Here is a 14,777-nt window from a genome sequence, read left to right on the forward strand (position 1 = left end):
TATCATAAATTATTATTCTAGTTGTGTATGCCATACTTTATTACTAAATTACTCATTTGTCTTAGTTTAAGGTTTGGTTGTTATAATATTATGAACATTCTTACACATATGTTTTGGTTAGATACATATTTGCATTTGTGAAGAACATTCACTTCTTGGGGGTAGAGTTGTATAAGTAAACTTTCAGTAGGTATTTCCGACTAGATTTCAATATTGGTTGCAAACAACTTATAAGAAGCCATATCTGGACATAAAACTTTGTTCACATTCTTGCCAAAACCTTGTCTAATTGGCAAGCACTCTCTGTGTCTCTGTGTCTCTGTGTGTGTGTGTGTGTGTATGTGTGTGTGTGTGTGTGTGTGTATACAGTGTGGGCATGTGTGGACCAAGGCATTTGCATGAAGGTCAGAAGACACCTTGGAATAGCCTTCCACCTTATTTCAGACAGGGTCCCCTTGGTGTTTTTCTGTTGTAGGCACCAGCCTAGCGGGCCCTAGAGCTTCTAGAGAGCCTCTTGTGTCTGCCTCCCAGCTCCCTAGAGGAGAACTGGGATTTGAACCAGGGTCTTCATGCTTGTTCAGACAAATGCTTTTACCCATCAAAACACCTTTCCATCTCAAAAGCACCTTCAAACAATTTTAAAATCTCTTTTTAATCAACTTGTTTATTACTAAGAAATACATTTTAAACCATTATCAGCTGAATTGTTAGCATCCCGGATTTTTTGTGTGTGGAGGGTAATAGCAAGATACTATCTTTCTCATTTAAGTGCCAATGTTCTTAATGGACTTTTCTTTGTCTAGATTGAGTTCAACACATGCTGTAATGCTGATAAAATCTGTTTTAACTTTGAGAATACTCTATAAACCATATTTGAAGACACCTGGTACCATTGTAGCCACAGAGTGAATAAAGTAACTTGGGAGACAGTATGACATTAACCTGGAATCAGAGCTGAGAATACCCATTGTTAGTCCACCCCTCACTGTAATGGAATGTGAAAGAAAACAAGGGAGGAAGCATTTATTTTGGCTCAAGGTTTCAGCCCATCACTGAAGGAAGAACACCTGTCTTAGAGCTGTATTGCTGTGAACAGACACCATGACCAAAGCAACTCTTATAAGGACAGTATTTAGTTGGGGCTGGCTTACAAGTTCAGAGATTCAGTCCATTATCATCAAGGTAGGAATATGGCAGCATCCAGACAGGCATGGTGCAGGAGGAGCTGAGAATTCTACATCTTCATCTGAAAGCTGCTAGCAGAATACTGACTTCCAAGAAGCTAGGATGAGGATTTTATAGCCCACATCCACAGTGACACACCGACTCCAACAAGGCCACACGTACTCCAACAGGGCCACACCTTCTAACAGTGCCACTCCGTGGGTTGAGCATATACAAACCATCACAGCATCCATTGAGGTGACCAGAACCTAGAGGACAGATTGCTTACCTGGTTTTCTTTCTCTGTTTTCTTCTCTGATTCTGACTCTGGTCTAGGGGATGGTGCTGCCCACATGCAGTGTGTGTTTCTTCCCTCACTTCTCTCTAGGGAACCCATCACAGACACTGCAGGAGATAAGACTGACCAATCTTGGCTGTACTGAAATCAAATTGACAACAATGACTAACCATGACCCCATTCAAAGGGAACGTTTAGAAATGATCTAGCAATGACCAAACCCATCCACAATCTTTGACGGTCGGTTTTACTTCATTAGTTCCATTTGTTAGTCACATGCTCAAGAAATGTGCATCCTCAGAAATGGCTTTTCTAGTAAACCCTGGAGGATGGTGATATTGATATTCTCTTTATTCTATTGAATGTACACATGTGATCTCTAGCTATAAGATGATTTCAACCATAAGATTTTAAATTTGTTTTACTAATAGTTAAAATATTTTTGATATATTCTAATTTCTCGCCTTCCATTGTCTTGGCTGTTATGTGAAGTGAAGTTTGCTTGACTTTAATGAATTTATCTTTAAATAAATACAAAATCCATCAGAAACCAGTCATATTTATTATATATTATGTCCTTGTATGGTTACTTACCCACCTTTTAAATGATACTTAAAGATGCTTGAATTTATCAGAAGAGAGAAATACAGTAAAAGAATATAACCATGATATTTAGTCATTAAATTCCATGGTGTGTTCAAATGTAATCCCTTTCACATTTTCTGCATTTCTATTTGTTGGGTTTTTTTTTTGTTTTTGTTTTTGTTTGTTTTTTTTTTGAGATGCAGTCTTTATTTAGCCTAAGCTTGACTCAAACTTGCTGCCCTTCTGTCTTAGACTCCCAAGTCCTGGAATTATAGCCATACACCACTATTGTACTTCTTGAATGTCATTTTCTGCATCATCATGGGTAGATTACAATAGAATAATATATTTGGACTTCGATCAATAAACATGAGGATGTTTTGTCTAATGAAAAGTTATAATAAAACCCCTGAATCTCTCAAAACAATGACCAATTCTACTCACCTAGAAATGAAGTTAAATCTTAAAGTTCTTATGATAAATATCTATATCTCCTATTCCTATTTTAAATTAATCATTTTGGTTAGATATTGCTGTCATATGTACCTTTTGGCTGCAGTTTTCCTCTCAGTGGCCTAATGACTACCATTATTGTCCTCATGTGGCCTTGTCACAAAGTAAGTCTGTGCTCACACCATTTATGAGTCATGTGTTGTAGAGAAGTTGATGTTCATGTCAATATTTATGTTTCTAACCAGCGTTCACATTTTCAGTCATTTGTTGATGTGTTTATTGGGACAATTAAACAGTGTACATCTTAAACTCATGATTTCATAGAACTCATCAGAGATCAGTTGTACTGTTAAAGAACCATAGTTGTTCATGGGACGTTGACCCGGCCAGCGAGAATGATTTGTAAATACATAAAAGACTGTGGAGTGGACTCCCATTAGATCAGCAGGCAGTTGGATTCAAGATATAGAGTGGGCTTGAAAACCAACCTAAAAACAAAATACAAGTATGTACACACAAACACGTCTCCTAAGAAACCCGTCACACACTCAGTTTGGAAACGCTGACTCAAAAGTCCTTATAATGCCCAGACTTGGATAAAAGTTTTTATAATGCTCCGGTGTTGATCTGAAGATTTCTCATGAAGTTATTGATTTGAACGCATGGTGGCGGTGTAGGCTAAGAGAATGAGTAAGAACCCTTTAGCGTCCTCAGACTCTGGTTCACCTAAAAGCTGAAGCAAAAATACGGAACCATTTGCTGCTGCAGCTAAGCATTCCGGAGAAGAGGAGTCACCAGGAACCTGTAAGATCAATTCCACAATTCCACAACAAAGGTTTTCGGGAAGGCCAAAGTTACTCGGTGATGAAGAGCTAGAAGGGATTTTTCCTCCGGAATCAGACAATAGAGATGTCACACACAAAAATGTGGTGCAAGACAAGGCAAGTGATGGTTTTGATTACATCGATGCTTTTGTGGGAGGTGGGTTCAGAATCAATTCAGTATGCCATGCTGGAGGAGACAGAAAGTGGCACGTTTGTGGCCAACCTGACTAAGGACTTGGGACTAAGGGTGGGAGAACTGGCTGCTCGGGATGCTAGAGTGGTTTTCAAGGGGAACAGACAGTATTTGCAGCTTGACCCTCAGACCCAGGATTTGGTGCTCAATGAAAACCTGGACCGGGAGGAACTGTGTGGCTCCACAGAGCCTTGTGTGCTGTCTTTCCGGGTGTTACTAAAAAATCCTTTGCAGTTTTATCAAGCTGAACTGAGAGTTATAGATATAAATGACCACGCCCCAGAGTTTCCTGCCAGAGAAATGCTCCTTAAAATATCAGAAATAGCTCCACCTGGAAAGATATTCCCTTTGAAAATGGCACAGGACTTAGACACTGGCAGCCACAGCATTCAGAGCTACACTGTCAGTGATAACCCTCACTTCCACGTGCTCACTCGCAATCGCAGCGATGGCAAGAAGTTCCCTGAGCTAGTGTTGGACAAGGCTTTGGACCGTGAGAAGCAAGACCAGCTCAGACTAAAGCTCACTGCGGTGGACGGTGGGTCTCCGCCCAGGTCAGGGACCACAGAGATTCAAATATTAGTCTTAGATATAAATGACAACGCACCAGAATTTGCTCAGGAGCTCTATGAGGTCCAAGTTCCTGAGAACAACCCCATTGGCTCACTGCTTATTACAGTCTCAGCAAGAGATTTAGATATAGGGTCCTTCGGGGAGGTGTCTTATGGACTGTCTCAAGATGATGATGCTAACGAGCCTTTTGAAATAAACACAAAGACAGGAGAAATTCGACTGAAAAGCACGTTGGATTTTGAAGCATTCCAGTCTTACCATGTGGATGTTGAGGCCCTAGATGGTGGCGGGCTAACAGGAAAATGTTCCTTAGTCATCCAAGTATTGGACGTGAATGATAACGCTCCAGAAGTGACCCTATCCTCACTCAACAGCCCCATCCCTGAAAATTTGCCAGGTATCATAGTGGCAGTATTCAGTGTTTCAGATGCGGACTCTGGAAATAACCAGCGGGTTATGTGTTCCATAGATGACAATCTTCCATTTCTTCTAAGACCATCTATGGAGAATTTCTATACTCTGGAAACAGATGGGGCACTAGACAGAGAGAGCAGATCTGAATACAACATCACCATCACTGTCTCCGACCTGGGCACACCCAGGCTCACAACCCAGCACACCATAACAGTGCAGGTGTCTGACATCAACGACAACGCCCCCGCCTTCACCCAAACCTCATACACCATGTTCGTCCACGAGAACAGCAGCCCCGCCCTGCACATAGGCACCATCAGCGCCACAGACTCAGACTCAGGCTCCAATTCCCACATCACCTACTCACTACTGCTGCCTCAGGACAAGCAGCTGGCCCTCGCCTCGCTGGTCTCCATCAATGCAGACAATGGGCAACTGTTTGCGCTCAGGGCGCTGGATTATGAGGCCCTGCAGGCCTTCGAGTTCCGCGTGGACGCCACAGACCAAGGCTCTCCCGCACTCAGCAGCCAAGTGCTGGTGCATGTGGTGGTGGTGGACGACAATGACAATGTGCCCTTCGTGCTCTACCCCATGCAGAACGCCTCTGCACCCTGCACAGAATTGCTTCCCAGGGCTGCAGAGCCCGGATACCTGGTCACCAAGGTGGTGGCTGTGGACCGCGACTCTGGCCAGAATGCCTGGCTGTCATTCCAACTGCTCAAGGCCACGGAGCCTGGACTGTTTAGTGTGTGGGCGCACAATGGCGAGGTGCGCACCACCAGGCTGCTGAGCGAGCGCGATGTGCCCAAGCACAGGCTACTGATGCTGGTCAAGGACAATGGAGAACCTCCGCGCTCTGCCAGCGTCACGCTGCATGTGCTGCTGGTGGATGGCTTCTCTCAGCCCTACCTGCCTCTGCCAGAGGTGGCGCAGGACTCCATAGAGGATGCTGAAGATGCGCTCACGTTATACCTGGTTATTGCCTTAGCATCTGTATCTTCGCTCTTCCTCTTGTCTGTGGTGCTGTTTGTGGGGGTGAGGCTGTGCAAGAAGTTCAGAGCGGCCTCTCTCGGAGGCTACTCTATGCCTGAGGGACACTTTCCTGGCCATCTGGTGGATGTCAGTGGCGCTGGGACTCTTTCCCAGAGCTACCAGTATGAGGTGTGTCTGAGAGGAGACACTGGGACTGGTGAGTTCAAATTGCGAAAGGCAATTAATCCCCACTTTCCTTCTGTGCCCTCTGAGAGGAACACAGAGGAAAGTCCTACTCTTCGGAATAGCTTCCTATTCATCTAAATGCTTTAATAAACTACTAAACTCTGTTTAAGCTTAGAAATATCTTTCAACCTATATCTGCACGCTATCGATGTGCATTGACAGAAGTTTATGCTCTTACTTTTTATAATAGCGCCTGGGAATGAAATCCAGTGTCTCGTGCATGTTAGGCAAACTAAACCACTGAGCTAAGTCACTTTTCTTTTCTGTTCTGTTCTTTTCTTTTCTTTCTCTTTTCTTTTCTTTTCTTTTCTTTTCTGTTTTTTGGAAACAGGGATTTTTCTTTTTCTTTTTTCTTTCTCTTGCTTATTTATTTACATTCCGAATTTTGCCCTCTTTGCCTGGTTCACCCTCCAAGAGTTCTTCACTCCATCCCCCTTCTCTTTTGCCTCTGAGAGGATACTCCCCCCACCCTCCCACACCCTCATTCACCCACTCACCTCCACCTCACATCCCTCTTCCCTTAGGGCATCAAGGGAATGATGTGTAACCCTGGCTGCCCTGGAACTCTGTAGACCATGCTGGCCTCGAACTCATAGAGATCCCCTGCCTCTGTCTTCTGAGTGGTGGAAGTAAAAGCATGTGCCCACCACAGGTCTCACTGTGTAGCCTGGGATGGTCTGAATCTCACTAGATTGACCTGGCTGTCTTGTAACTCAGAGAGACCCATCTGCATCTGTCACCTTAGTACTGTGACTAAAGGCTTTTGCCGTCATGCTTGGCCTGTCTGTACCATTGTTACTATTCTTGAGATTTTACTTTTTAGAAAGACAGTTTCTGGAGATGCCACTAGTTTCACTATTATGCTTCATAGTTTGTTTTTTAATTAGCGTAACTAACCTGTATTTGACAAGTTAAATAAAAATATTTTAATAGTATATGAACTCAAGCAATCTTTTAAGTATACTATCATGTAAAGTCTTTGAGATTTCGTTTTAAACAAGTTATTAAATTAATTTTACTATTAGTTTGAGAAATTTTTAGATGTGAACACTTGATATTACTGAATTTTGTCAATTTAGTCTCATTTTGTGGTAACTGGTTATCAGGTACATCTCTAAATATAAACGTAAGGAACTCTAAATGCTAAGACACATACCTTACTTAGGTATGCACAGTTAGGAATGTCTCTGTGAATCCTAATAATCAACACATATTTCTTATATGTAGATTTTACTGAACTGTCAATTCATTAAATTAGAGTTTGTGAACATTGTGTAAGAAGAGTGTGATCTTTTAGCATCAAGATATTTACAAATGTTGAATAAATCTTTGCTTAATGTTACTAACTGTCCAGCAGTCCTTTTTTAAACAAAAATTCTACAAAGAAATGCTAACATTCTCTCTACAACTATGTGCCTTTGCCAATGAATGAAGTTTTTATTTTTATTTTATTTTAATTACAAGTATATGAAACTTTAAACATTATCACTTACTAAGGTTATCTTCTTTCCTTCCATATAGAAAATATCTTTCCTTTCATTCTAAAATTTATTGCTGAGAAAAAAAAATCCAGTAGAGCACATTGTATCTTTGTGTGTGTGTGTGTGTGTGTGTGTGTGTGTGTGTGTGTGTGTGTGTGTGTAACAGTTTGGGAGTTCAAAGTTTTTGTGTTCATGTATATAAATCTAAATCGTATTTTCCAAACTTCACCCTCTGCTTTCTCAAGTATTGGTATTTTCTCCTCTGATGTTTATGAACATCATTTACTAACTAGAAAGCCATTTCTATTCACAGTCTTCTTTTCTGGTTATTGTTGCCATATTGTATAAAAATACTCTTTTCAAATGTCTCTCATAGAAAAGTAAATTGCATTAAGATACTCTGTGTGGATTTTGTTTTACTTTTAACCTTAATCAAAGTGGACTGGGAAGCATTTACTCTTTGGAATTCTGGGATTCTTGTCCCTCAAATGGCACTTTTTTTTTCTTTGGGGCATTTGCTTCTGTCACTCCAACTATGCAGCTCTGTTTGGAGCTTCGGTGTTTTTCAAGTATGCAATTTCCACAGCCCAAAGGTTGTGCACTGCCTGGTTCCCTACCTAATAGCGCACATGAAGAAACCCTTCCTGAGACAGGATCCATTTTCCAACATCAACCTCATTATCTTCTTTGTATTTGAGAAACGACAGTTGAACTCTGAGCCAGAACTTATAAAGTGAGTGACCACCGGCAGTCAAATGTATTGGCCATCACATACAATGAAGGATAGTTTCAAAGAATGTAAACCCCCAAAGACTCAAACAAACAAACAATAACAGAAGATCACCCTTTAGTTGTCCTTCAGTAGCTTCAGGCACATGATCATTTGGAAGTTTAAAACTGTATTTTCAAAAAATAATATATTTATGTAAAACAAAAGGAATTTGTAACTTTTACAATAAAATGAAAACTGTTCTGAGAACAAGAAATTTTGCTTGTTCCTTCATGGTGTTACAGTCAAAATCTAAATGATTACCTATACAGGTAAATAAGTTTTAAATGAACGACTGACTCTACAGAGACAGAGCTTTGTGTACTGAGTTTGTTCCTTCATGAGAAAGGTATGTAATTCTCTCACACAGCTTAGCTACCTCAAGGCTGCCATACGAGACTTAGGTGAAAGGAAAAGAAAGGAAAGGCGCAAATAGAACAAACACTTTGACCTAAAAGGTGGGCCACACATTTTAGCCTTTACAGTGTACTTTGAAACAAAAAGTATCTGAAGTTGTAAAACAGAACGCTTGGTGGCGCTGCAGGCTAAGAAAACTGAATCTTGGCGAATTTGTGACTGTAAAATCAGAGCCATTTCTTGCTGCTGAGAAAGAAAGCTTTTCACAGCTCTGCCGATCGATCCTTTCAGAGAGGTGGATAAGCTGCATCCCGCAATATTAAAAAGAAAATAGGCTTAAATTTATGTAGACAGGATTCCTGAGCTGTTCACAAAGGAATTCTTGGATGATTAACTGCTGCATCTTTTGAAGCAGAGGAACGATGGAGACATCACTCCACAAGGCACCACAGAAAAGGCAAGTGACCGCCATTATCTTTCTGTTACTGCTGTGGGAGGCAGGTAGTGCAACCATTATGTATTCCGTTCTAGAGGAGACAGACAGGGGCTCTTTGGTGGGGAACCTAGCAAAAGATTTGGGGTTGAGTTTAAGGGAGTTGATTACCAGGGGCGCCCAGATTCTTTCCAAAGGGAACAAACAGCTCCTGCAGCTGGAGCAGAAGAGTGGAAATTTGCTCCTGAAAGAAAAATTGGATCGAGAGGAGTTATGCGGGAGCACCAACCCGTGTATCCTACATTTCCAGGTGTTACTCAAAAGCCCAGTGCAATTTATTCAAGGGGAAATACAGCTTCAAGACGTAAACGATCATGCCCCAGAATTCATGGAAGATGAAATTCTCCTTAAAATTGTGGAAAGTAGCCTTCCAGGTGCCGTGTTTCCATTGAAAATAGCTCAAGATTTGGATGTAGGGAGCAACACGGTTCAGAACTATACAATCAGCACCAACGCCCATTTCCACCTTCTCACCCGCAATCACAGCGATGGCAGGAAATATCCAGAGCTGGTGCTAGACAAAGCACTGGACCGGGAGGAGCAGGCACAGATTAGATTAACACTCACGGCTCTAGACAGGGGGTCACCTCCCAAGACTGGGACTACCCAGGTTGTCATTGTGGTCCTGGACATTAATGACAATGCCCCTGAATTTGCCCAAGGGCTCTATGAGGTGCAGGTTCAAGAGAACAGCCCCGTGGGCTCCCTTGTCCTCACTGTATCCGCAAGAGATTTAGATGCTGGGATACACGGAGAGCTCTCCTATTCGCTTTTTCAATCATCAAATCAAGTTCTTCAGGCTTTTGAAATAAATACAGACACCGGAGAAATTAGAGTAAGAAAACTGTTGGACTTTGAGGAAATTCAGTCTTACCGCATGGAAATCGAGGCCTCTGATGGGGGAGGCCTTTCAGGAAAATGCACAGTAGTAATAGATGTGACGGATGTAAATGACAACGCTCCTGAACTCACCATGTCAGTACTAATCAGCGAAATTCCAGAAAACTCACCTGAAACTGTAGTCGCGATTTTTGGAATTTCAGATCCAGACTCTGGAGACAATGGAAAAATGGTGTGCTCTGTCCAAGACCGTCTTCCTTTCCTCTTGAAACCTAATGAAGAAAACTTCTACACGTTGGTAACTGAAAGAGCACTGGACAGAGAGAGCAGAGCTGAGTACAACATCACCATTACGGTCTCAGACATGGGCACACCCAGGCTCACAACCCAGCACACCATAACAGTGCAGGTGTCTGACATCAACGACAATGCCCCCGCCTTCACCCACACCTCCTACACCATGTTTGTCCGAGAAAACAACAGCCCTGCATTGCACATCGGCACCATGAGCGCCACAGACTCAGATTCAGGCTCCAATGCCCACATCACCTACTCGCTGCTGCCTCCTCATGAGCCACAACTGGCCCTCGACTCGCTCATCTCCATCAACGCAGACAATGGGCAGCTGTTTGCGCTCAGGGCGCTGGACTATGAGGTCCTGCAGGCCTTCGAGTTCCATGTGGGCGCCACAGACGGAGGCTCTCCCGCGCTCAGCAGCCAGGCGCTGGTGCGCGTGGTGGTGCTGGACGACAATGACAATGCGCCCTTCGTGCTCTACCCGATGCAGAACTCCTCTGCGCCTTACACTGAGCTGCTGCCCAGGGCTGCCGAGTCTGGATACCTGGTCACCAAGGTGGTGGCTGTGGATCGCGACTCTGGCCAGAATGCCTGGCTGTCATTCCAACTGCTCAAGGCTACGGAGCCTGGACTGTTCAGTGTGTGGGCACACAATGGCGAGGTGCGCACCACCAGGCTGCTGAGCGAGCGCGATGTGCCCAAGCACAGGCTGCTGCTGTTGGTCAAGGACAATGGAGATCCTCCGCGCTCTGCCAGTGTCACACTGCATGTATTGCTCGTCGATGGTTTCTCTCAACCCTACCTTCCTCTGCCAGAGGTGGCGCGCGACCCTGCACAAGAAGAAGATGTACTAACACTGTACCTGGTCATTGCCTTAGCCTCTGTGTCTTCTCTCTTCCTGGTGTCTGTGCTGCTGTTTGTGGGAGTGAGGTTGTGCAGGAAGGCTGGGGAGACTTCTCTGGGTGGCTGCTCTGTGCCTGAGGGACACTTTCCTGGCCACCTGGTGGATGTTAGCGGATCTGGGACCCTGTCCCAGAGCTACCAGTATGAGGTGTGTCTGACGGGAGGTACTGGAACAAATGAGTTTAAATTTCTTAAACCAGTACTCCCCAACTTCTTGAATGAAGGAGGTTACAGAAACACGGAGGAGAATTCCAATTTTAGGGATTCTTTGGGGTTTAGCTAGAAATCACATTTTGACCTCATGTGATGAATATTCGGTGATATAATTTTACAACCATTCACTCGTGGAAAGAGGTCTGCACTAGCATGATACTGATAGTCATATTTGTAGCTGATTCACATTGTCGAATATTCCTTGCATTTTTTTGCTAACTATCTTTCCCTCAAGCACACAATATAGCTGCAAAATGTTCTTTCCGTTTTCATCACTTAAAAAAAAGGTTTAAAAGTTAAGAGGTATTTTCAGGCTCCTGGTTTCTGAGCATGTGCATTGATTTCTTTTAGTCAAAGAACTCCTGTCTCGAAAGTTCTTGTTATTGCTAGGATGAATTTAATGCTATTGTAAATGATGGCTTTCAGTTTTAAAAATAATTTGCAATCAGGCAAGCATTCTTTTGTGAACTTCTAAATCCTATGATTTGGTTGCCTAGTTCCAAGAGCCCCGTTTTCTTTCTTCGAATGAGCTGTTATTCGATCAGGATTATGTTTCTAGATTACGTATTTCTTTCAAAATATATAAAAGTTAATTAAAGTATCTTTTAACATTCTGAAAAACTCACCTGTTATATCAAGAATGGTGGACTTATTAATACACTTGCGACTGGTTTTTCAAAAATGGCTTTGGTATGTAAACAGTGATTCTAACTCTTTTAGCATGATTGAGCAATTATCAATCTACATGGTTAATACATACACAGTAAACACAGAGACACATTAGTGTGCTTTCACAAGAAATCTGTCATTAAGTCAATATTACTCTAAAATACATCTACTGGAGCTTGAGGTGTAGCTAGATGGAAAACCATGTGTTCAGCAGGCATGGTGCCCTGGATCCAACGCTCAGAACCAAAAGGAAAAAATAAGCTCTTCATGTGAAAATAAATACGATTTTAATTAACAAATGAGATCAGTTCTCAAAAAGTGAATTATAATAAACTTAAAACATCTAAGTAAAACTATCAGGGGCTGGAAAGATGACTTTGTGCTAAAGAGGAAATATTCTTCTAAGGACCCCAGCTTAGTTCTCAGCACCAATGTCTGGTGGCTCACAAATAGACTCTAAATCGAGCTTCAGGGAGAACCATTGCCCTCTTTCGGTGTCCATGTGTACCCACACACATAAAACTAATATCAATATAAATTAAATCGTAATTTAAATAGTTGGTGAAACTCAGTAGCCATTTGGTCTTTGGCTTTTCTTTGAAGAAAAAGTTCTAAACTGACTCTTATTATTGGCCTGTTAATTTTCTTCAAGAATGTGTCTAGGTTGTAAGATTGGCTGCCAGATGCCTGCTCATCATATTATTTCACTATTCTTTGTGTTTTGTGGTGTTGGTTGCAATGTCTCCCTTTTCATGTCTGATTTTTTTTTTAATTTTTAGTCTATCATAGTGTTTGTCGGGGTTTTTTTTTTTTTTTTTTAAGAACAGGCTCGGTTGTATTTCTCTTTTCTGGATTATTCAGTCTCTTTCTTGTTTCTGTCCTACTAGCTTATTTTTGTCTATTAATTTTGAACTTGGTTCATTCTTGTTCTGTTGGTCCTTTGAAACACGGGGCAGATTGCTTATTTTGGAGCTTGCTTTCTTTAATGGCTGCATTGGTGTCTACAGATTTCCCTCTTGGTACTGCTTTTGCTGTATCTCATTGGTCTCAGTGTAGTGTGTGGCCATTTTCGTTTGCTTGATAGGATTTTTTTTTCCTTGATTTTTCTATTGGATAATTTATTGCTCCAAGTAGGTTGCTTAGTGTTTAATTTTTCTACTTCTTTCTTTTTAAGATGCAATCTCATTGTGTTGCCTGGAGTGTTCTGAACTCACTTATTGGCCAGGGTGGCATTGAACATGCCGTCTCATCTCAGCCTACCAAGTGCTGGAATTCCATGCTTGTGTCATAAAAGCTTGTGACACAAAGCTTAGTCTTTCTTGCCTTTGTTCTAATTACTATATTTTGTTTTGATCTTTACCAGAATGTAGTAGATCTTCTCCATCTACATTTTTATTTTTCTGATTAAAATTTCAGAAATTTTAATTTTTTGTTCTCTGAATGTTTCTTTTCCTTGCATGTTTTAAGATTTTTAAATTTTGTGAAATTTAATTAATATGTGATTATTCTCTAGTGAATATATATATGTACGTATGTATATCCACTATCAAAATTGTGACTGTTTCCATCATCCCTAAAATGAACTTGGTGTCCATTAACAGGCAGCAAACACCCACCCCCACACACACACACACACACACCCCACTGAAGTCCATGATAAACTACTAATAAGTTTTCAATCTCTTTTAATTTTTTATTCTGTACATTTCATATGCATGAAAGCGTGTATGTAGCATTGTGTGTCTGGACTCTTTCGTGTGACATAACATTTTCAAGGGCCATCGTATTAAGATATATCAGTACTTTATTCATTTTATGACTCATATTCTATTGCATGGATGTACCATACTTTTCTCATTAGATATAAAAACTTTGCATATTATAAATAATGATGCTTTAAATTTTGTTTGCACATATGTTTTCAATTCTTTTGGCATACGCCTATGATTAGAATTACTGTTACAAAGACTATATCTTTTGAATTGTTGTCAAATTATTTTTCAAAAAGAATGCCATTTTACATTCCTACCAACAATGTATAGAGAAATCATTTTTCCTTATACAGTTTTTCCTTAAAATTGTTGTCATCCTATCTATGTGAAGCAACATCTTACTGTGGTTTGATTTGCAGTTCCAAAATGACCTCTAGTGTTGAGCGTATTTCCATGAGTTTATTGGCTATTTGAGTATATTGTATGAACACATTCTTATTTGTTGATTGTAATTAAAGTATACAGCCTAAACCACAGCCTTATATTTTATCATTTATGAACATTTATGAACATTTCTCTCATTTCATTTATCATTTTACTTTGTTGATAATGTCCTTTGAAGAAAAAAACTTATTTTGATAAACCCAATAGTCTTAATTATTTGTACATTAAGTGTTATATCTTAGAAATCACTGCCTAATGAAAATTATGAAGATTATACTGTTTTCCCAAAAGTTTTCTTAATTTTATCCCTTATGTTTGAGGTCTATATTTTATAATTTTAGGCCCTATGCATATATTGTTAATTTCTCTACAGTGTTCTATTATTTTATTACAGAAATTGAGATTTTTCTGATACTTCTGAAAGTATTAGTTTTAAGTTTAAAAAGTACTTCTAACCACATCTTTTTCATTTGAGTTATTATTTTCTTTATTTTTTAATATTTCCATCATGTTACAGATTCTCCAAATTACATCTTTTGGATGGCCGTTTTTATTGGGTTTTAGTGAATTAAAAATGCCCACAAGATATCCTGTGTTTGGTTGGGGCTAGTTGAGTGGTGAACCTTAACTTACAGGGAGACAATTTGTTTTAGGACCAAAACTCAGCTTCTGTAAGTTTTCTCATGGGCCCATGTAATTCTCTAAAGAAGAATTTAATTACAAAATCAGTGGACAAGATGGAAGGAATTAAAACCTTGGCACCTGGCATTTTGAACTTCGTGGTATAGAGGAAGTACTGATAATCAGTGTGTAGAATTTTCAAACTTCTCCACACTAAAGTCTAATTCCTATCCTTACTTTTGCTGGTATTTCTCAG

General features: G+C 40.7%; 2 protein-coding genes across 2 annotated transcripts; both read left to right on the top strand.

Moving 5' to 3' along the window:
- The first annotated feature begins 98 nt into the window (after positions 1-98).
- Positions 99-6,363, top strand: LOC110284908 (protocadherin beta-6-like). Its single transcript, XM_021150904.3, has one exon. It carries the CDS (start codon positions 3,410-3,412, stop codon positions 5,798-5,800), a length of 2,391 nt encoding a protein of 796 aa, XP_021006563.1. The 5' UTR covers positions 99-3,409; the 3' UTR covers positions 5,801-6,363.
- A 2,230-nt stretch (positions 6,364-8,593) lies between these two features.
- LOC110284905 (protocadherin beta-14) lies at positions 8,594-14,015 on the top strand. Its single transcript, XM_021150900.2, has one exon. The coding sequence runs from the start codon at positions 8,752-8,754 to the stop codon at positions 11,143-11,145; it is 2,394 nt and encodes a 797-aa protein (XP_021006559.1). The 5' UTR covers positions 8,594-8,751; the 3' UTR covers positions 11,146-14,015.
- Positions 14,016-14,777: the final 762 nt, after the last annotated feature.

Source organism: Mus caroli, unplaced genomic scaffold (genome assembly GCF_978045245.1).
Source record: "Mus caroli unplaced genomic scaffold, Mus_caroli_1 scaffold_19, whole genome shotgun sequence".
Lineage (NCBI taxonomy): Eukaryota > Metazoa > Chordata > Mammalia > Rodentia > Muridae > Mus > Mus caroli.

Excerpts from the sequence above, each read along its gene's own strand:
- LOC110284908 (XM_021150904.3), top strand. The coding sequence starts at position 3,410 with ATGTCACACACAAAAATGTGGTGCAAGACAAGGCAAGTGATGGTTTTG.
- LOC110284905 (XM_021150900.2), top strand. The coding sequence starts at position 8,752 with ATGGAGACATCACTCCACAAGGCACCACAGAAAAGGCAAGTGACCGCC.